Source organism: Ptychodera flava, chromosome 20 (genome assembly GCF_041260155.1).
Source record: "Ptychodera flava strain L36383 chromosome 20, AS_Pfla_20210202, whole genome shotgun sequence".
NCBI classification, from domain to species: domain Eukaryota; kingdom Metazoa; phylum Hemichordata; class Enteropneusta; family Ptychoderidae; genus Ptychodera; species Ptychodera flava.
In genome coordinates, this window is record NC_091947.1 from 20,190,196 (window position 1) to 20,214,244 (window position 24,049).

Genomic DNA, 24,049 nt, shown 5'->3' on the forward strand with positions numbered 1-24,049 from the left:
ATGTAGAAAACATCTGTGGCCACAATGCTGGATAATCAGATGTACATTCATCAGTAATAATCTGAGGGTATGAGGTCACACAATTCACTGGTATTGACCAAGCTATAATATAACAACAGTTGAAGAATATCTCAGGTGATTGTGAAATGGAACTTAGCTGTGTTTTGATTTTATGGGCTCCTTTGACATTCATAAATGTATGTTGGATTTCACATTTTCACATCTTCTGGATTAAGTAAGCATCCCAGCCAAGCAAGCCCCCTGCCCAATTTCCCAAAAGTGTGTGTGTGTGTAATTCAGTAATTCAGTATCATTGGAAACAAGGGCTCTAATGTACGGTATCATATAATGTTTGATGTTGTAAATGCAGTAAATAATGAATGGATTGTGTACATTTCTGCCACAGATAAAGAGAAATACTACAAATGCATATTTTTATATATCGAAATGTTTAGCCTAGAGTAGCACCCAACTCTTGTCGTGAAAATAACCATTTTATCTTCTCTACTCTTTTTGTTCTTTTGCAGAAGTTAGCTATGACAGTATATGTAGAAAACAACCTGTTGGGAGTGAACTCTTTAGATATTTCTGTGAAACAGACCCAGAACTTAAAAGGATTTTTTCATTTTTGGACTCAGTTGTAAGTATTGGAACTGTTCACATTTCTCCCCCGAACAGAATCAAAATGGGACGCAAATCTAATGAGAAAGAGGATGAATAAATATAGGTTAAATGCAGGAATATCTAGCTTGTTTATTGCGTGCTTTCAATGAGAGTTTTCTTGTGAGAAAGCCTGGCAACAGTGACATATCAGAGATATTTTTTCATCAAAGTGTACTTAAGAAGGGACTTGCCCGGTACAATGTCATGGGACTGTATACTGAAAGGGCCTTGTCCTTTACCTTGTTTACTGATCTCTGAGAGCTTGCTAGAGAAATTTACTGTAATCAGTATTGCCAATAAGGGCCCAGTACAATGATATGTTGAAATTAGGTCACGTAATGCCGCAAAGTCGTTTCTTTCATTCTTAGTTTGACAAAAACATCCAATGTGAGTTTGGATAACTGGCGCACGTAACAAATCTACATATATTTACGTGTTTTGTGAAAATTTGTTTCTCATTGAAGCTTGAACTTCCCCCATTGGCCCTGACATTGCATAGGGTGAGAGTGTTATATATTTCACACTTGAAAATTGTTTTCATGAAAAGAAATACCCTTTGATTGGTGATTACCTCTCTGGGCAAGATGTTCAATTTCACAAGCTTTCCGTCTTTTCGATTGCTTAAAGCACAGAGGGTCTGCCCTAGATTTATGTCTATTTATGTAGGTACTCCATCCTTTAGTTTTGTGCATAATGACATTATGTACATGAAATCACAAAGATGTGGCATAGATTGTGGCCTCTATCAAATGAAAAACAAAAATCATGTAAATGTTACATTTTTCAGGGCTTTGAATAATTAGTTTTATGTGGACAACTCACCTTTCCAGATCAGAAAAAGACCTAGCCCCAAAAACTTTGAAACTAGCATTTGATGTATAATAAAATATTTCATAATCAAAATATTGACTTTTTCATATGCAAAATAGCTTCCCAAACAATAAGACAACAGCGCCTCCAGTTGCATGAGGTTGATGTTTTCTCAGATATTTTATATATATCTGATATACTAAGATGGCATTCTCGCCCAATATGACCCAATATTATGTTGTTTTGCAAATTTTTATTTTCGGTTGGTGTGAAATTGTTATTCTGATTGCGAGAATTTAAACTTTGATGTGAATGACGGAGCAAAGAGACCCAAATACTCATGATAAATTGAAAATTTCAACGTGTTGACATAAACAATTACATGTTCTTTTCAAAACTACCTGTCAAAGCAGTCAAAGTTTGCTTTGGACAGACAGACAAGCATTATGGTACTGCAGTGATTTGTATTTGCATAGAAAGGAACCAAGCCCAAGTTCTACATCGGCATTATATCAGGGTTTGTTTTATAGGTCCTGGTGTGGAAGACCTCAAGGAGTAACAAGCTCCAACTCCTGCACATTTTTTTCCTGTTAAATACTCCTTATCTCTTCCTTTTTGAGAAAAACTTATTCATGTACATGTAGTATCTGGGTACCAGTTTGAGTATTTCATCACTGTTTTTCTCTGATGTTGACTTTCCAGAGGGACTACGAGATAACAGCGGATGAAGATCGCAGCAACCAGGGTCAAAAAATCTTTGACAGGTACCTCAGATCAGATGTAAGTATACCATACACCTGTACCGGTTACCTTGACAGCCAATCAGCTCCCTCGTTAAATAGTGAAGCTCTGTGATAGGGTAGCTTTCATGACATGTGACTTGTCAATGGTGTTCAACTCTTTACATGCTCAATATGGTATGCGCAAGCAAAAGGATTTTACTGTGGTGCACATTTGATGACAATATCGTCATGGTTTAATAAATACATAAAAACTTCCTAGGAATCCCAGTCATTAATAGCATTTCTACAAAGCAAAAGTGCATATGACTGAGTCCATCACGTAATAATCAATGTTGTTATGGTTACCGTATCTTGCCAAGGTCAAAGTCAACACGTGTGTTCAAAATATTGATTAGTGCACCTTTTCAAGTTCCAGTGTGTAACACACAGTGTGACAATAGGACGACTCCATTTGAATCACTGCACATAGGGGAATTATCTGCATTAATATTGGACAAAATTGTTCAAGTAATGTCGAACAAAATGCTTATTGGCCCTGAAATGTTTCTGGACATGATTGGCAAAGCTGATTATTAATTGATCGATAATCAGCTTTTACCCTTGGAAATGCAGCCTGTGTCAGGTTGCCTTTTTTGATTGTTTTTTATTGGTTTTATTTACTGTAAACTAACATTTTATGTGTAGCCGGCTGTTGGACACAGAAGTGTACAGAAACAGTTGAAAATGGTGATGTATCATAGTAGACTCGAAACCGTACCCCGGTATATGACAACACTATACATGTTAGGCTGCATGTAGACAACTATTGAGATAGTATTTACCCACTACCTCCACTGATATGCCAACATATTCCTCTGTTCAGGTCTATGAGTGTTTCTTCACAAAGATGTCTTGATTTTGAAGACTTGAAGATGAGGGTCTTACTTTGAGACATTTCGAAAGTTAAGAATGAAGAGATTCCAAGAAAGAAAGCAGAGAACGTCATTTCTTGGAAATTGCCTGTGGAATTTTTAGAGTTGACATTTTGTGCAAAATGTGTGCTTCTTTGTATGAAGTAAAATTTTCTTCAGGCAAATTTTTGCACTAAAAATATGTATTCTTAACAAGACAGTTTGCTAGTACAGTTCTCAAACATTCCCTGTGGACGGCATTGCTTGTTTATTAAAAAGTCTGCAGTTGATCGGCAGCCATTTCTCATAGATGGACTGTCTCTGAGATTGCTCCAGGTCTTAATTTTACATGGTAATTACCAATAACATTGACCTACAATGTACATTGTTCACTGTGTGGTATAGCTTTCGGAATACAGAGGAGATTCAGTCAAGGGCACACGCTTTGCACCCTCATAGCGTTGGAAGGCACTTGTACTTTCCGAGTCTGAGAATATGCCGCCATGAGACTCTGCTCTCGCTAACAGGAACTTCTGATTGTAACGCTGCCTATAACCTTCAATGAGTCACTCATCAGGACTTCCACTGTTGTGCCAGCTAATCATTTATCAAAAAGAAAGGCTAAAAATTCTCAGAAACCCCCAGGTCATCCTCCTCCCCCCCCCCCAATCAAGTTCAATCTGTAGAGCTCTTTGTTGCCATGACAAGAAATCTTCTTTCTGGGTAATCTGAATGAATGAAAGGAATCTTTCAGTGAAAAGATCCACCGGTTAATGGTTAATTGTCATCGCCGTCCAGATAGGCTGCAGTTGACACAAATCATCTCCTGTGTGAGACATAAAAAGAGAAAAAAAAAATATCGATAAGAGAGACAAGTATAGAGTGGAATAGATTGAAGAATTGCCTGTCAGTTCATGTTTGATTGTCCATCCTGCATTCCTTGATGGACGACACAGTTTGTTGAATTCTTCCGTTACATATAAATCTATCGTAGTTTTCAAGAAAGGATAATCGATATCACCACACATATCAAGACAGTTAGACTAAATGAATTTGAAGTATTGAGGCTGCATCTGACTCATTTCAAATCATTGCACATATATTTTGTTATTTTAAAGTGCGTATTTTAAAGCTAAACACTGCCCTTCAAAATTAAATTTAGTGCAAACATTTTCCACTGGATGCTTGTGACTTTGTGGAAATTTTTACATCACCAATCAATCGATTAATTTGGTGAAAACTTCTCTCATTTGCATATTTTAGATAAATGTTTTTTTATTTAAATTGCCAACCTGCCATGTGACCTAGTTTCCAGTCGACAAGGAGTACCCTAATAAATAAACCTAACCAGCGGTTTGGAGCTGGTGTTTCATGTTTTTCAACAGCCCCCAAAAATAAACCCAACTAAATCACCCATCTCACATTTCAACATTTTGGTTCATAAAAGGATGTTCCTGTGGTTGTTTTGGAAACAAAAATAGCCATTCTAGTGTAGTGTCTGTCTTCTGCTGAAAGTTTCTGTAACCTGTTTGCGTGGGAAAACATGTGTCTTCTATCAAGGAGCCTTCTTTCTGTGTCAGGCTATTTCTTATGGGTTTCCTGACCATTGGCTCAAAGCTGCAAGGCATGTGTCTGTCACTCGTGTTTTAGAAAAGCAAGGGTCTAAGACTGTTTTCGCCTGGACATTCATTCTTTAACCCCAGTCCAACCCAACCTTCTTGATTGAAAATTCGAGGGAAGCCTATTGTACATGTAATCATATAATATGTACACAAGCAGCTACTAAATGGAATCAATAAAAAACCATAGCAACCAAGATAGCAACTGGACTCTTACTTCAAAGTAAGCTGTGTATCGTTCAAAAGTAATGTTTTCATCGTTGACCTAAGAGAGTCAAATTGCAAAACTAAACAATTTTTGCTACCGATTCAGAGAATATTGCCATCATATGCGTGGTATGTACATCACACTATAAATCGATGGGATGTATTTGTAGTATTGTATGTTAAAAATTCAGTTCTAACTGAAATATTAAAAAGCGATATCTCATATTAGAACTGTACAGCGTATAATTACCCATTTCAAATCAATTTGGTCGATTGTACTTTTTGAGTTCACTCAGACTTTAGAAGGAGATTGTACTTTTTTGCCTTATTAATATTTGAAAAAAGTAATTTGGAAACTGTCTTTTAGAGCTAGCATGAATTTATTAAGTTCATACAAGTCCTAGGGATTGTTTTAGCATAAACTTGCAAACATGTGAAGTCAGGCAGACATTAACATTCTAGTGTATAATAATAGCAAATCAGCCTCAAACTCAGTTGTGAAAATTAAGTTGTTAGGCACTTTGGAATGACGCTACAGACTTCAGTAGCTGCAAGCTAAGTACATTGTACCCTTGTAGCATCTTTGCCTTGTGATGTGCACAAAGCTTGATTTTGTAGATTTTTGCTGTGTGGAGATTTATCGTGAATTGCCCCATATTTGAATTTTGTTTGACGAACCGAATGAGCCTTCAATATTGATAACGATTTCGCTGTAAATGAATTTATGCCCTTGGTGTAACTTCTCATGCTGGCTGTAAGAGACAGTGCGCCCTAACTCTGTACTGACGACACAATCAGCAAATATTTTATCTTGCTTTTATCCAGTTGGACAAGCAACTTTATGCAAGGCAAAGAATTCATATAGGGAAAAAAATAACCAACACTGATGTCTGGCTCCATTTTCTTTCATTGAGAAATTTAGATGAAACCCTGTCATTACATACACAAATTTATTAAAATGAAATAGAGTTTTCTGTTGAAAAATACATGTCTATGCACAACATTGCTTAATCTGTTGGCATTGATCGTCATATCTGTTTGGAAATTATGAAAACATAATTTTCTGTTTCCTTATCAAATACAGGTATTCTAATAACATTTTTTCCTCTAATTTATATACCCTCATTCTGCAGAAATTGAATTCATTCAGGCATTGTGTAAAAGCACAGTATCCGTCTCGAATTTTTGAAGCTAAAATTATAAGCTCAAGAGGAAAAAAGTATACCAGGGTGGCCTGGTGATATCTATGCAAATGATGGCATTGATTAAGACTGAGGGAAAAAGTGCATTATCAGTATCATGTAGTTGAGTGCTTCATATGAAAGATATGCCTAGCTACTGCATATGTATGTGCTTTTAATTTGATGTGGAATTTCCACTGGGGCATGGAGAAGCCACCCGCATAATATCACATATGCACACGATAATATCCCTGTGACGGGCTACAGCTAAATTTGCTTCAGCCATTAAACACTAAACTTAATTGCTCCATCTGTGGGGTTGCCCCGGCAACTGTTTGAAAAGCGATGTCATCATTTAATTTGCCAGTGGTAGTCCATAGATGTGACAGAAGGCGATTGTGTGATGGGGGAGGTGTGGTAGCATGTAGATCAAACTCCCCCCTTTGTTAGATGGGGGAAGGCGGGGCACCATGACTTTTCAATTATAATTACCCCTCTCCCTGCAATTTCTGCCTTGAGATTGTGCCTGTATTTACATGCATTGTAGCATTCTGTCAGTGGGTGCAAGAAGCTTTCTCTTGCATCCGTGCTGAAGAAAGGTTAGAGTTCAATTGAAATATATTTTAATTTTATGTTTGCATTACAAGACGTATACCTGCAAGTATCAATGTACGCATAATACATGTCCTTTTGTTTCTAAAAAGGCTATATAATAACAAGATCATAAAGTGCATGGATATGTAAATACTGATGTAGAACATGAATTACAAAAAAGTGATCCGGATTAAAATTTAAGACATGCACCATAGGTTGCAGTATCGGAAAACTGGTTCTAATTACAAACTAGGTATTTTAATTGGCCAATCAGATTCTGCGTATCAAACGTCGGCTCAAGCCAAATATTTGAAATAGTCAGTCAAGTTTGATCTTGTGTTGAAGCTGATAATTTTAAAGGGACAAAGTCAGCCATTTTTCATTAATTTTGTTTGATATGAGGTACTACTTATATTGTTTGACTTGTTGAAATTAAATTAAATCATCACGAAAATGAATTAATGTCACGACCATTAATTCATTTTCGCGATGGTTTTATGTATCGTGTCTAAAACCGGGGGTCGAATATATGCATAGTCACCCATTCATTCAGTATCTGCAACATGTCAAACAATATAAGTAGTATCTTGTATCAAACAAAATTCATGAATAAATGGCCGACTTTGTCCCTTTAACTATTGACTGCCATGTTGCAAGGTCATATAGGTCACACCAGTCTGCTGATGACCAGTAGCTCACTTCTCAAGATGTAAGTGACACTGGCAGTTTTAAAGAAAGGCGTTTTTACAGGTCACGTGACAAGTAGGATAAAAATGCTCTGCACGTACACTGTCTTACGCAAAACTAGAATTACTGAATACTGAACATTATTGCAAAGGCTCATTCTTTATCTAATTATTTTTCTACTGTCTGGAGATATCCTAGTTTGTCCTGGTGATACTGCACAGCCACAGTTAATTATCACAGCTATGTGTCTATAATTGGCCCTGGTAAGCCACCCAGGCCCCAGCTGGCCTTGGCCATTTGATGTGTATTTCCCTGTATTTTAAGATTGCCACACCCATTGAAAACAAACGGATGCCACCAGTTCCCCCTTTTTAGAGAAGTCTTTTTAATGACTGGGTGTCAGAACTTTCTGCTGGCATTTCTCATATTGACTGATCTATGGCATTGTGCAGTTTACTTCATGGATATTTTGCCGACCTATTAATTATTTTCCCGTCTTTTCTCCCCTCTTCTTTCCAGTCTCCGGAATCAGTTTCGCATATAGGCGCTGAGACCGTTGCCGGAGTTAAAGAAGCTTTAGCGCATTCAGAACCAAACAACAACAAAGAACTTTTCCATGATTGTGCGAAGTAAGTACCCTCAAATTGATCACCACCAACACCCATTGCAACCACTCCTCCCCCACCCTTTCCCCCTTCCATTCTCATTTTGATTCCGGTTTGGCCTCAGCATTGAAGCTAGATTTGCTCGTGCGGTCTGACAGTAAGAGAACAGGATCACTATTGCAGAATTAAGAGGAAGACAAATCCACGTATGTCATCTTGTTTATCAGAAAATTAGAAAAATGAAGGCAGTTAATTAACTAGTTTATCGCAGCAATTTGAGTGTTGGAATTGTTGGCCTGTCATTCAGCATTTTTGTCAAGTTTAGCCCAAGGGCTTAATTAGCAAAAAAAAATAGTAAATCAGCTGTATGGCCTGTCAAATTAAGACCTGGATTAATTAAGATAGTTTGATTAGGGAGAACAGTCTGAAAGAACGTTTGTTATTAACTGTCGCATCAACTGAATATTTTACGAGCGCAATTTGTTTGGAGCTGTCTTCAATACCAGAATGCACATTTCTCATCAAATTGAAGATTTATAGGGTGCAGTTTCAACAAAGGATTGAGAGCATTGTTTGTGATCTTTTGCATGGAACTTTTCATTTAGGATCTTTGTACATGCTTCGAGGGAGGGGGGAGGATGACTGCTTGACTGTTTCTTGGAGTACCCGCATAGCCAGTGCAACAGTCTGTGGAACCTACTGATTAATCCTACCACCACCATTTCTGCAGTTCATGCATCCAACCCGAGTATGAAAGCACTGGGATTTTACCAAATTGGAGGGATGTATCCTGTATGAATCCGTCATCAAGGCATTCACAACATTCTGCTCATAATTAGGCGTCCTCCTCATATGCCAAATCTGATGGAATTTTACAATGAGCTGGACTGGATATCATATTAAAGAAGCTGCCCCATTTAGACGGCAAATATTACATTTCTTGCAAGATGTTTCATATTTCGTGTATGTTTCACTTTGATGCCACCAAAACGTGTTCTCTCTAATATAATAATGTTTACTTTAAAAAAAGTTGTATTACATAAGCGACCCAAAAATAAGTGCACTGTAGTTAGTATCTGGATTTAACATTATACAGGGAAAAAAAAGACTGTCTTACGACACGCAGCATTGTTGTATTAAAGAAAAAATATAAGTAGTATTCTTTATATCTCCATATTCTCATGTAGAAGGTGTTTACAGAACAGATATTCAGAGTGTAAAATTTTTATAATATTCAACTAGTCTGCAGCATGTGTTGTCTCATTTTGTAGCTTTTATAGGGTCAGTGAAGTCTTCACCGCTTATTAGTCCCCACGGACACCGTCCGGGGGGACTTATAGGTTTGGTCATGTCCGTCCGTCCGTCCGTCCATCCGTCCGTCCGTCCGTTCACGCAGATATCTCAGAGATGCGAGGGGCGATTTCATTCAAACTTGGTACAAGGATTACTTCATATGTCATACAGATGCACGTCGATTTGTTTTGTGATACGATCCAATATGGCCGCCAGGCGGCCATTTTATTACAATTTTTTCATGTACAGAGCCATAACTCAGACATGTTTCAACCGATTTTATTCAAAGTTGGTACAAGGACATTGATCAATGTCATAGATATGCATGTCGATTTGTTTTGTGATACAATCCAATATGGTCGCCAGGCGGCCATTTTATTACAATTTTTTCATGTACAGAGCCATAACTCAGACATGTTTCAACCGATTTTATTCAAAGTTGGTACAAGGACATTGACCAATGTCATAGATATGCACGTTGATTTGTTTTGTGACACAATCCAATATGGCTGCCAGGCGGCCATTTTATTACAATTTTTTCATGTACAGAGCCAAAACTCAGGCATATCTCAACCGATTTTATTCCAAGTTGGTACAAGGACATTGACCTATGTCATACATATGTACTATTTGTTTTGTGATACGATCCAATATGGCCGCTAGGCAGCCATTTTATTACGATGTTTTCATGTACAGAGCCATAATACTCAGACATGTATTAAGCGAATTTATTCAAAGTTGGTACAAGGAGATTGACTACTGTCATACATATACATGTCAATTTGTTATGTGATACGATCCAATATGGTACGATCCAATATGGTTGCCGTGCGGCCATTTTGTTACGATTTTTTCATGTACAGAGCCATAATACTCAGGCATTTTTATTCAAATTTGGTACAAGGACATTAACCTATGTCATACATATGTAGGTCTTTCTTGTATGTAGGTCATTCTTGGCCATTGAGCGCTATCTGTATCAAAGTATTTTTATCACAGACCTAATTGATGAAGAGGACTCTATCCTCTCTGAGGACATGTAATCAAAGTACCCATGAACAAGTGGGGACTGTGTCATCAACGATGACTTGTTTTTGCTAAACTTGAAAATTTGATTTCCCCTCATAGAGTGAACAGCCATTTTGAACTTTATAAGTGGGTAAATTTGAGGTAATCTGTGTCTCTTGTATAAAATTTGCATGTTGACCCCAGATTAATATTTGTATTCTTGAGTTTGAAAGCATATATTCTCTGAGTTTTTCAGTTTCAAGATACATACATAGAATACTAATTTTGAAAACTTACACAATACTTTATTAACTTTATCTATTGTCACATATTAATTCATAGCAATGCAACGTAGGAGCCATCAGGGTAGTGCTTGTTTTGATGTGCTGTGTACATTTTTTTGATTTTCAGAGAAATCAGAGACTATCTCAGTGGACAGCCTTTCAAAGATTTTCTAGATAGTATGTATTTTTCTAGATATTTACAATGGAAATGGCTGGAAAGGTAAGTGACAAGCTCTCCTGAATAATTGCTCGTATGCTTTCTGGAACTTGTAACACCTGGTTGATATTCCTGCTTTGGGAGGGGACGGTTTTGTTTATTGTTTCCGTCTGTAAATTACATAACGGTAGTGTGTAATTATGTTAGGGTTCAGAGTCTATCCAGATATAAAAGTGGCTGACTAGATGCACCTAATGATTGGCTCAATGTAGGGTCAATATCAATATTGTGACTTGGTGCAAGGTAATATTGTGTAGGAATATAAACCAGAGGGGGTGGTGATAGAAAGTGGAATAGCACTTAGACAGAATTATTTCTCTGCAAAATTTACTGTTAGCCCAGTGTAAGATATTTTGATTAATTCCTTTGAATACTGTATGTGTTCTAAACATATTCATTGAGTTGGCGATTTTACTTTGTAAAGAGAAGAAAGATTCCAAATATATGAATTAAGTGATTCCAAGCAACCCTAATAATATTTTCAACTGCCATAAATATCATATTTCTAGCATTTTCTAAGTTTTGATGTTGACATTTTGCTCTGTTTAAAAAGCTTTATCAATATGCTTCCTGTTTGTACTTTCTCGCAAAGCAATATATTGCTCTCACAATTTATAGCTTTTCTGTCTTCAAAGTAATAATATACCAGTGTCTCCTGTAGACCGTAGAGGTCAACTCATTTTATTTGACATCGGCTCTTTTCTGTGCTTGCCATCTACAGTCAGCCAGTTACCAAAAATACTTTTAGGCAATACCGGGTGCTTGGAAAAGGTGGATTTGGAGAGGTGAGTTTTCTGTTCTTATATCTTGGAGTTTTCTTCAAAACTGTTATTTATAGACATTTGTATAGCATATAGAGATTGCATGTGGGAGAACAGTGGTGGAAAATAAAGTCATAATGAATGGAAAAATGTGTTGAGTTTGAAAATGCTGAAGTTGTGGCAAAGTTTTTTTCACACTTTTTGAAGTATTTTTGTTGGATGGGACTCGTCTATGATAGGTTACATTAAGAAAAATGCAATGTGCTACATTAAGTTACATCATAAGATACAACACTCACTCATTGTACTGGCTCGGTGGATGATGCAACAGTAATGTAAAGAATTTCTGTACCTACAAGTAACCCTGTCAGCGAAGAATTTATTTTACGTTTGCGAGTGCGGTGAGGGCAGTGGTCTGACGACCCACGGTTCAGCACTGTTCCATAAGTAGAATACTATAAATAGCATGTGATATGAAAACACTGTAAGTGATACCTGGGACATAGGCAGGGAGTGCTGAACACGAACTGTGCATTAGTCGGCAAATCTGTCTGGTCTGCCGACTTTTTCTCTCTTCATGTTTCAGTATCTCAGTGGCTACCGGTTTTAATTCAGCGTTGTTGAAGTTTCATCTTCACAGAATTTATTTCGGAACTGTGGAGGTCATGCCCCTACAAGAAATGAGCTTTGGTCAGAACAGCAATTTACTGTTTCATACTGCAACAAGGCAACACAGAGAAAACAGAGCTGTCCTAACTAACATTCCTGTATTACCCTTGTTAGGGCAAGTTTTTCAAATCAGCAGAAGAGAACGAAGTACCAAAAATTCACCCTGACACACACGCATAGCTCTGTGACTACACAGTCTATCATTCTAGGTCAAATCTGTAAAAATCACCATGTTTATGTTCTAGCAAGACAAGTCAAGGAAAATCATGTTAGTTTATGTTTCATGGGTCATCAAATTGTCAAGTTTGTTATAAAATATACGATACTCTGCATGCTAAGCTTTATTTGTTATATCCAACTTGACCCGATGGTGACCTGGCATAAAAGGGTTGAAAATTAGCTGGCTATTGTGGGTTAATACAATATACTTGCTTGACCTAAAATAATCAAAATCATACCCATCCATAATCTAATAACACTAGGTCAAAATTCGTAATACATAGTCAATTGTTATAAAGATAGACACAGAACAGCACAGAACAGATAGTAAAGCACCGGTACACACAACAAAGTCAAATTCATGCAAGAAAGATATATGGACCTCTGGCCAAAAGACCAAGAAGTGAAGTCAGGTGTTTCGAAAATGGTAAGCGCATCCTGCCCCACGTGTGGCACCTGCCATATATCAATCCGTAAGTCAGATAGGTAGTGGTCACTAACTAAGGCCCATTGTCACTGATGCAATCAGCCATCATTTGTCTAAGATAGATATAGTGTTTATCTACCAGCCTGTTAAGTTATTAAGTTGACCCTCACAAACACTGTTCTCCTCATGTCTGCAAATCAAACCATCTTCTTTATCTATTTTCCTCTCTTCTTCATCTGTTTGTAATTTCTTTCCTCCTTTTTATTCTCTTGTGGTCAGGTCTGTGCATGTCAAGTGAGAGCGACAGGTAAAATGTATGCATGCAAAAAATTAGAGAAAAAACGCATCAAGAAGAGGAAAGGAGAGGCAATGGCACTGAATGAAAAGCAGATTCTACAAAAAGTTAATAGTAGATTTGTAGTAAGTATTCTATCAGTTACACCTTTTTTTGTCCCATTAACATTTATACACTGATGTTTACTTGTAGCATTATTATATCTGACGGTTCAATACGGGCCAAACAGTTCTGCAGGGAGGCAGAAATTTCTTTTTTCACTCTTGTCGATCAGGATAATCCTACATACCTGCAGAGCTTTGGATCTAGTGACTGTGTTGTAAAATAACGGTAGTCATCTAATCAAAGTGTATTAATGAGTGATGGTGTAAGTATGTTAATGTAATGATAATAACTCATTATCAGTTGTGAATATTCATTTTTACCGCAGATTTCTCATTTTGCTTCTGTGTAGCTTGTCAGTTAGTGATTTGCATAGTGATGTGATTTGCATATTAAAACAATGCCACACCTGGTCACCCCTTCTTATCTACAGCGAAGCTCTGTTCAGGGAAAATGCGACTGATTTTCAGTTACTTGTTATATTTTGCTGAGAAAAAAACATCTCAACCTTTAGCACCCTGTTTGGCTGTAAACCTCCGGACGATGTCCTAGGTCAGAGTTCAAAGGATTAATATCTTCTCAGAGTAAGAAAAAAATTTCTGAAATTTGCTCTCCTTTCTATTCTGCCAGGTTAGTCTAGCGTATGCATATGAAACTAAAGAAGCATTATGTCTTGTCTTAACAATCATGAACGGTGGCGACCTCAAATTTCACATACACAATATGGGTAATCCGGGTTTTGAAGAAGAACGCGCTATGTTCTATGCAGCCGAGATTACTTGCGGATTAGAGCATCTCAACCAACTCCGAATAGTGTACCGAGATCTCAAGCCAGAAAATATTTTACTTGATGATTGGGGTAAGTCAAGGAATATGTCCCTCTCAACATGGCTTTTTAAGTTGTTTTTCATCGTTTTGATGATCCAGGTGGCATAATTTATCAGTCACAGAGTGATCAATGTAGCTCTGTGCTTTGTTCTCTGAAATCATTTTGAGTGCATCCTAATCCAGTAATTTTCACCGTGGTTTCAATTCAACTCTGGTTAGAGGGGCTTGGAAGTGACACATCCTACTTTGTGGAAGATACCTGTGTTCTGTATCATCCTTCACCTCCTCAAACAACCTGACAGAATGTTTAACACACGTGCTATTCTTTCAGTAGAGAATTTCACATTTTTTTTGAAAGTCCAGGTCTGTCCCACCTGTTGACTGTTGGCTATCACCGTCTCAAGAGAAGTGCATACTTAAAAACAGATGAAAGATTTGGAAGACAGTTTTCAGTGTCTGTATCTTTTACCAGATTTGTACCAGAGGAGAAAATTGACTGTTTTCTACATAAAACTTCACTTTGAATTCTTTATAAATATATGGTAGATATACTTTGACTATCATTGGAGATGGTGATTTTGTGACTGTATGTAAAGTCTGATGATGTTATGATTTTTTTCTATTTTTCTCTCATGTTACAGGACATGTTCGGATTTCAGATTTAGGTTTGGCAATAGAAATCCCAGAGGGAGAGTCAATAAGGGGAAGAGTGGGTACAGTTGGGTACATGGGTAAGTACCACAACAGGTCATTTTCTTGACCCCTAGATGACCCCTTGATGACCCTAACATCTTTTGTAATGTTGTTGGTATGAAGTATCCAAATTGAATATTTTTTTGTATGAAAAAGAAAATTTATACTCATGAATAAATTTACAGGGGTAATTTTAGTGAATATGGCACATGTGAGTCCAACGTCCTTGTAAATTTAGGTGGTTCTAAGGTATTCTGAGTCGACACTTTTCCTTGCAAGAAAAAAGTAAACTTTTGCTTGAAAATTAGTGATGGTGGCACTTAAGCATGTAATTTGTTATTATTATGTGCTTGCAGAGAATTGTGGATGAATACCATCAAAAATACTGAAAATGGAAAATCTTGTAGGTGCCACAAAATGGCCAGTTCAGAGTTATAGGCTTTTCTTTGTCATTTCGTTTAGCCATTTGTCTGAGTCAGTTGGTAACATCGGATTTCACAACATTGTCTGCAAATACATTTCAAAGAAACAGAGAACAAAAATCACTAAAGTTTGATAAATTTCCTCCATTGCCTGCCACACAGCTCCTGAGGTGGTCAAGAATGAAAAATACACGTTTAGTCCTGACTGGTGGGGACTGGGCTGTCTCATCTATGAGATGATTGAAGGCAGGGTAAGTGTTTCAATGCTGAATCTGAGATGTACTACATGACACAGGTAGCTCGTGGAGCATACTTGTGAAACTCTTCCTCCCGGTACCCTTGCATGTAGAGAGATTATTATGGGAAGTGGAAATTTTTGTCGTGAATTAAGGTCAAACGATGTAGTTTTCAATGGTTTACAAACTCTATGCTTCCTGACCTTGACGTAGTATGCGCCTCGGGAGTGAAAAACTTCCTCAAGGACTCTTTCTACCATCTTCTTTCAAAATCAAGAATAGAAATCAGGGGTCACACTGCAAATTTTGGTACTAGGGAAATGAATCATCAAAGATTTACCAATATTTGAAATTCAGAATGGCTGCCAACCCTGTGTTATGTTATCTCTATGGAGAAAAATAAAATTTTTGATTTTCACAAAACTAAGACGGTGAAAATTGTTCTTATGCCAAGAGCTTTAAAATGAGCCCCTACAGAAAAGAATGATAAAAGTTTGAGAGTCCAAATATCTGTTCCTGAGATGCGTTCTACCACTAATAGTCATATTTCTCTACTGTACTACTATTTTAATTAGGGAATCTTACATTGGTATACTTAAAAGTATGTACATTCCCCCCCCCCCCCAGCGAAAACACAAATTTAACCCTTCAGCGACATTGTTTGGTCCAAACTCATTGTTACCAGTATCGATGGTAATTGCAGACGTGTTTACGGGGAATTGGGGATGACCAGTTATTAACCAAAGAAATTAGCACAGCGTGATGTTGCATTAGCGATAACTTTAGTCTAACTCCTTTCCAAGATACGGCAAAAATCTGCAATTTTCTTTTTGTGTAAGTTTACTCTGACATTTATGCATTTATGGATGACCAACCTTGTCAAGAGCACAAATCCTGGAATATTTGACTGAGTTGAACAAAATCCGTGCAATGCAATATTCATGCATCCTGATCGTTTTTGCATTCTGGAGCCAACAACCTGGGAAAAAGTGTATCATGATTGATGAAATATTGATCAGTGCATCACCAAAGGGGCCCCCAGGGACATGGGACTGACAGCAAGTATGGAAACAATGTATGCCATTTCAAATACATGCATGGTGTATTATTTGTACTTGTATTATTCTGCTATTTTTATCTTCTCGTTCTGTTTATTATGTACACAAAGTATATAAATAGGTATCGTATGGCATACAGATTTACCAATAATCACACAGTAAATGTGGATAATATTCATGTAGTTTGGATCTCGCTCCATTTAGTGTCTTTAACCCTTTGAGTGCTGTAATTTTTCCCGCCAAAATTTTAGTGCAACATTTTACTAATTTTTATGAATTTTTCTGTAATTTTTTTTGATAATGTTTACTAAATGGACATCATATTTCATCAGCTACACTTTTTTATTAAAATTTTAGTAAAAATCAGAAAAAAATTGACTTGGGTATATTTTATAAAGGCGACAAAATTTGACTTTTGCGCTCAAAGGGTTACAATAGGTGGTGTTTGAGACTTGTAGGTAACTGTTATTCTGTACTACAACTGTGAAACTGGGATCCTCTTCATTTACAAACCTATTATCAGTGTGCCTTCACCTTGGCAGATGCAATATGGAGATTTTTACCTCCCCATGCTTGGATGACAGTCTGGTCGGCATTCTCCCTTTTTTGAGCTGTCTTCTTGTCAGAGTGTTGTTGTCTTTGAATTGGAAAGTCGTGCCTCAACTCTATGTGAGTGGGTGCTTCATGCATTTGGAAGTTTTGTTTGAGGTCACGATGTTGTGCAGTAGCGGGAAGACTTCAACGTCTCAAGTGCTTTCTGAGAAGCAACTGAGATATTTGATCCGTTGTTTTTCCGTGAACCGGGCTTCATACTCCCACACTGTGTACTTGAATGTTTCTTGAACTAAATAACACATCGGACCATGCAGTTCAACAGCGCACATCCAAGAGCAGAGATGATTGTTTGTCATCTGCTGTACGTGGCGAATGAAACATTTGTACTGCCCTTGACATATATCATATTGTTGATGCGAAAAATTGAGAAAAAAAAGGAAATGTGTAGCCATCATCCTGGTTTGATTGGAATACCTGTGCGATTAATTACCATCATAAATAAGTAAACAAGATTTCCATTTGACCAATGGCTGCCAAAGGCTGAAAAATGTGATTTTACATTCTATTAAATTGACTGTAATGAGTCAAAATCTGTGTGTACTTTTGCATATTGACCCAGGCCACTGCAAACTGGAGCCTATCACATTGCTGTCACTCCATTTCCCTTTAAAGGAGATTAACTTTATCAAAGAAAGTAGTGGGAATGGGTCAAACCATAGCAGTCATAGGATTAAAGGGGAACTGGCCCTTATTTGGATACAGTTAGGAATAATGCCTCAGTCAAGTTGAAATTAGACAAGTCTACAGGTGAATTTCATCAAAACACTCTCCTTTGTACTCCTCTGAAAGTTTGAGGAACAAAAAAAGTTTTAGCATGGGTGTTTTCAGTTGACCTTTTGTCATATTCACTTTCTCAACTCGAAGTGTAGGGTGTAGAGGTTCCAGGTGATATCAGTCACTTTGCGTACAACAGCAGTTGTCCAACTGGTGATTGACCCTGTTGATGTACATGTAAGGTGTTTCTCTGTAAAAATTCACATGTGGCAAATCGTGAATTCTATGCAATTGCACGTCACCACTTTGGTTTGCTATAAACTGTCTCTTTTTTCTCAGTTCTTCCAGTTCAGCTTGCACCACTTCCAGAGAAAACCGCGCCCAAAACCGTTCATGTGTAATTCGATAAATGTACTCGTTGTCAGCTCTCTTTTGTGTTGTCTCTCATCCCTACAGGCACCGTTCCGGGCAAGGAAGGAGAAAGTGAAGAGGGAAGAGGTGGACAGGAGAGTCAAGGAAGACAAAGAAACATATTCAACAAAATTTACCCAGGAAGCAAGGGACATCTGTGAGTGGGTAAGTGGTCCTCGTTGAGAAGCTGTCCCTCCGGTCATTCCCACCTCCTGGGAAATTGATGTCAGATTGGATATAGCTCACCAACTATCACAATAACACCCTTGACACATAAACATTACAGAGTAACTCAGTTCTAAGATAATTTTCCCCGGTCTTTGTTGGTTACTGAGAATCCAGGAAGAGAGTGCCGTTACTGTTTTTGCTTCTCGATTGCACTTGGAAATTATCCATTAGCATTCTTATCAATGGGAGGATCTTATGCAGATTACGAACATGATTTTTTAAAAAATCAAGTGTTCATCATTTGAAGTATTGATGAGTAGCTGTGACGGGGAGAAAAGTCACTGTCAAAAGCAGATGTGCGGTGACTCATTGATTGTGGTTTCCGAGAAAAGACATACTTATTCAGTTATATTTTGTCACTGCAATCAAGGACACCTCTCTATAGATGACATGAGTGTGCTAGGTTGTGTGTCTCTACCTTTCTGACACATTAACCCTGTTGATAATTAAAATGTAAATTACAAACTGTGCACAAATTCACGTAATATGTCATGGCTACAAGATGGAAACAGAGTATACATTATATTTAAATTCATCATCCAACAGGGATACGCCCATTTACAGGATGAGGTGCCCGCTTTCCATTACCCCGGGAAGCAATGAGGAGTAAATTGCTTGTCTAAGAATAAACTCACCATTCTCTGACAGTGAGTTTATTACTCAACTTAACGGTTCTCGAACTCACTATCCTTGATGGAGAGTCCGGTACCCTAACCAATGCCCCACGGTGCCTCCACCATGGTAATTTCTATACCTGTCACTCAATCATCTTTCAGCTACTGTTTTGAAATGTTTGTCGCACAAAAATCAGACTTTCTGTTTGAGCATTTTTTCACGTTGCAGGAGAGTTAACATTACTACATGTATTTCATCGTCTGATGTTTGTGTTTTTCATATGATGTGCAGTTTGTTTCTTTCAATTTTAATTTTTGGCCTTTTCAATTTGTCAGTTACTACAGAAAGACCCCAAAGTTCGAATGGGTTTCAAAGATGGCTGTGCAAAGGAGGTCAAGCAACACCATTGGTTCAAAAGCATCAACTTCAAGAGGCTTGAAGCGGGCATGTGTGATCCTCCGTTTGTTCCCGACGTAAGTTTGTCAGAATAATTACAGTGTATTTTTGACAGCTGCTATTTCCGTCACTCACCAGGTGGTTCAACCTCCAAGAATTCGTTGTCGTAGCTGTGGTCTTCACCACTATGCTGTATGTACTCCAGAGCATCTGTCGTGCCATTACACTTCAGGGCTCCCTCAGGGACTAATCAAATGTCTTTCACCTTGGTTGTCGTTTGTATCACAGACACTCATTCATACTCTCAGCTGACCAGAGCAGGGGGTCATTCCTGGAAAAAAAATCAGCAACTAACTTGCTAAGGTGTCATTGTTCCTTCATAAATAAAAAATCGTTTTCGTACCGATGCAGAGTAAACTTTAGCGTCATTACCTTCCAACTTGATGGTGTTATGTTTTAATTAGCATGGTATGACTTTAAATAAAACATTAATATTCTCCACAGAGGTAAAACATGCCAGTTTGACCTTTTTGAATTTTTCACAGTCTTTTCCTAAGGTCTGCTTCTTGCGTTGTTCTTGCATTGATTCACTTTTAATCCTGTTGTGACAACATTTTCAGTGCCGTTTTTCATTAAAGTCAAATATTTAATTTTTTCGAATACAGTGAGCACAACGTACAGCAACCATCTTGAATTTTAACCATGTCAGTAAATTTTAGATGATTCGTTTCAGTAAACCCAAACTTTTCACAGGGATCCTCAATTCTCGATCTTGAAACAGAATGGTTTAAATATTCCTTGTAGAAGATTCATGAGAAAGGTTTCAACTCGCTATTTCGAGGCGTATATTACCCAAACTGGTGTTGGATTGTCATTTTCCTCGGAAATACTTACGTCTTCTTGTACTTCTCGTCTCTTCACCGTTCACAGCCTCGTGCAGTTTATTGTAAAGATGTCTTGGACATTGAGCAGTTTTCTACAGTCAAGGGTGTCAACCTAGATCACAACGACGACATGTTTTATTCAAAGTTTAGCACGGGCAGTGTTACAATTCCATGGCAGTGTGAGGTGGGTTCACTTTTTCAAATCCTGCCCTTTTTTTTTCTCAAAAATATTCAACTTTTGTTACAGAACAGAGAGTTTGCTAGAAAAGGCTGTAACTGCAAGTTTCTGTATTACATGGATAAACTTGGAGAAATCAGTTTTGGAATATATATGTCACTATGTGGCCATTTGTGCCGTAGATGTTCAATTTAATGTTGTTTAATTTAATTTCATACCTTTCAGTGATATATGAATTACAGCCACTGTAATAAAGGCATTTTGATCTGCTTTTTGATAAAAGTTTATTCAACAGACATTGTCAAAGGCAACTTTTTATCATGGATGCAACAGGAAAAATAATGTTTATCTTTTGATTTTCAAGAACTAAGTTGTTTGGATAATTCAATCTAAAGAACTGCAGATAATTAGATGAGTTTGATAAACAGAATACGTTGACTAGCCGTCATTGTTTGAAATTTTCATCATCCCTATAGAACTATATTGAGTGATTTGCATGTTGGTAAAAATTATCAAAGAAACTGGAGTTTTCACATGAAAATGTACTGGAGATGGAAAATATTGCATTTTTGTTGTTATTCACCAGCCATCTTACAATGAATTTTTATCCGTTGCCTGTTTGTTCATTCTCCTGTCTGTCCATCCATTTGTCTGTCTGTCTGTCTGTCTGTCTGTCTGTCTGTCTGTCCATCCGTCCATCTGTCCGTTTGTCTCTTCAGATGATTGAGACTGAGTGCTTTAAAGAACTCAATGTATTTGGACCAAATGGTACCCCAACACCTGATCTTATCTTAGACCAACCCCCACCACCCCCAAGAAGAGGACTCTTTGGTAGACTTTTCAAACGACGGGTCAGTTTCTCAACTCATTTCATACAAAATGGGGCAGTTCTGTTGTTCAATACAAATGTGTCTAACCTGTCACAATGTCTTTTTAACAATCCACATTTTTTTCTTACATTTCCATCGCATATAGAAGAGAAATTCATCCCATCTTGTTTCAAAAGCAAGCATCAGATTGATAGCAATCACTCGGTACTTCGTTTTCATCTGTCCAAGCACATGAGCATAAACTTCATTTTTGAATCAAATTTTGGTGAAAACTGGTAGATGTAGATTTTCCGCAAAACTTTCTAGATGCATCTGAAAATGTTCATTCCGACATGCCTGATCTAAAGTAAGACCCTAGTTGTGAGAAACCGGTGCAATGAAAAAATGATTTTAGTGTGGAAAAATTTATCAATACATGTAAATGCCCATAATATATAAACTTGAATTTTTCCTGTTCATTGAAGGTAGTCTGCAAATTGTCATGAGTTTTCCTTTAAACCCTTCCTGCCATACAGAACCAAGAAAGACACTAGTGAACCGAGTGAGAAGACTAGCTTGCTACCTCCGTCATTGTCTGTAGTTTGGTCAAGTGAAGCATCATGGGTAGTTGCAAAGTATGATGGGAAGACAGGTGAAGTGCAGCCATTTTTTTTTTGGAAGAGAAGATGGTGGATGGCAGGACCAACTTGCTGCCAGTGCACTGTTTCTTTTTTAAAGGACAGATGTTGAATTTTTTGTGACCGTGATCATTCATTTTTAGAAAACACAGACCAGTTTTCCTCCTTAGGGTAATGTGCAACAACTGATCTTTCATGTCACTGTTTCAAAAGTTGTTCTCAAAGAGGCACCCAACGTTGGGAAACATTAACCATGTGTCCAACAAAACATAGAGATCAGACTCTTTCTATTTCAAGAACAGGACCAGCAGGAAAAACAAAAAAAAAAAGAGAAACAAAAAAAATTGCCTAGTGTTTAGGTTAATTAATACTGTAGTCTGTTGTTGTCACTGATTTTTTTTTCAAAAGGCCACCCAGTTATGACGTTGACTTTTTGAGAAATGCATTTTCAGCGGAAATTGAAATGTCCTGACAGTTTCATTTTTTGTCCAGTGGTCTTTTCCCAGCTTGAAGAAATAAGGGAGAGGGAACGAGAGGCAGAGAAGGGTATGCATGAGAGTGCGTTTGTGTGAGTGTGTACACGTGCATGCATGTCCGTGCGTGAGTAAGGTCAGAGACAACCGAAAAAAGGAACAGAAACTGTTGCAGTATATGTAGGTTGGTCTCTTCATCAAGGAGTGGACTGTTATAGTCAGAAACTTCTGTTCTTGAAATCTAGATGCATTTGATGTATTTCAGAGAGAGAGAGAGAGAGAGAGAGAGAGAGAGAGTCTACTAAAAAAATAATTTTAAGTGAAGAAAGAAAGAAAAATAAACAAACAAAAACCTATGAAAAATATTTAAAAAAGTTATTTATGTATTTCTGTACGTCATACACATGACACGTTTGGTATAAATTATTATTATTGTTGATACACATACATTACATTCAGTGAATTTCTAGGAAGCAAAAGTTATAAATTTAAGGTAGTTTGCGCCTCGAAAATGAAAGACTTGAACTTTTGCTCAAACTTTCCTCAAGCAAACTTTCAACCTTTCTCTTTCAAAATCCAGAATAAAAATCAAGGGTAACTGTGGACATTTTGGTACTAGAAAAACAAAACACCAAATATTTACCCATATTTGAAATTCAAAATGGCCGCCATCCCCGTGTTAACTCCATGGAGATTCCTGATTGTCACAACACTAAGCCAGTGGTAACTTTACTTTACACCAAAAGCTTCAAAATGAGCTCCCCACAAGTGGTAGGCCGAAAGGATATTGTGAAAGTTTGAGAGTCTGAATATTTGTCCTCGAGGCGCATCCTACCTTAAGAAATAGGAAATATTTCTTCTAGGTGTCTTCTTTCTCCTGAATCTGGGTCAATACTCACCCTCTGTAGTGTTTCAAAGTTTTTCAAAGAACAGTGTCTCATTCTGCCAAGTGAACGTGTTGTATTCAGATTTATCTTTTTTCTTTGCCCAGAGTCGAATGAAATAATTTGAGCTACAGAGCAGATACAGTGAAAATTGTCACCATCCCCTTTTAGATTTGCTGAAACAGCCGGCTGTAGAGATGTTGGTTTATATGTTTTTCAGTTGTATTGCATTAGAGGCCAAGTCGTCATTTTGAAATATTGATTTTAAATATAGAAATTCTATTTTTTGTTGCTGTATTTCCTTGTTGTGTTGACTTTGCTTGTCCAGGTTGTGCCGGTAAGATATCTTTTGCAGAAGTGCAGGATAATGGCTTGTTATCAGAGAATATCTCCAAAGAGACCACTTTAAACAGAAATATTAATTTGAGTTCATCAGAGTGCTTAGCCTATCACAAACAGTGATACAGACAGACACTAACACAATATACATACATACAAACTCAGATTTAAGCTGCTACAACAGCCGCTTCGTAAGTTTCATTTATTTCTTGAAAAAAACAAAAATACACATCTCAGTGATTTTATCCGTGTCACCTCACGAAACTCAGACAACAAAAATCTTCAGAATTTCTACCAAATATTTTACAGACAATACCGGTTATTTTAATTATGTGTTGCAGATGTACATTTTTA

At 37.4% G+C, this 24,049-nt stretch overlaps 1 protein-coding gene across 1 annotated transcript in view; it reads left to right on the top strand.

The window, feature by feature from the left end:
• The window catches only part of LOC139120272 (G protein-coupled receptor kinase 5-like), a 53,510-nt gene extending 29,860 nt beyond the window's left edge, over window positions 1-23,650 (top strand). Inside the window, exons 3-16 of the mRNA XM_070684552.1 lie at window positions 528-640; window positions 2,176-2,253; window positions 7,914-8,023; window positions 10,712-10,804; window positions 11,523-11,586; window positions 13,157-13,297; window positions 13,905-14,133; window positions 14,744-14,833; window positions 15,380-15,468; window positions 18,297-18,416; window positions 19,430-19,567; window positions 20,421-20,558; window positions 21,272-21,403; window positions 21,898-23,650. Coding sequence (XP_070540653.1) covers window positions 528-640; window positions 2,176-2,253; window positions 7,914-8,023; window positions 10,712-10,804; window positions 11,523-11,586; window positions 13,157-13,297; window positions 13,905-14,133; window positions 14,744-14,833; window positions 15,380-15,468; window positions 18,297-18,416; window positions 19,430-19,567; window positions 20,421-20,558; window positions 21,272-21,403; window positions 21,898-21,915 — 1,553 coding nt within the window. The 3' untranslated portion in view covers window positions 21,916-23,650. The remainder of the gene's footprint in view (window positions 1-527; window positions 641-2,175; window positions 2,254-7,913; window positions 8,024-10,711; window positions 10,805-11,522; window positions 11,587-13,156; window positions 13,298-13,904; window positions 14,134-14,743; window positions 14,834-15,379; window positions 15,469-18,296; window positions 18,417-19,429; window positions 19,568-20,420; window positions 20,559-21,271; window positions 21,404-21,897) is intronic.
• Window positions 23,651-24,049: the final 399 nt, after the last annotated feature.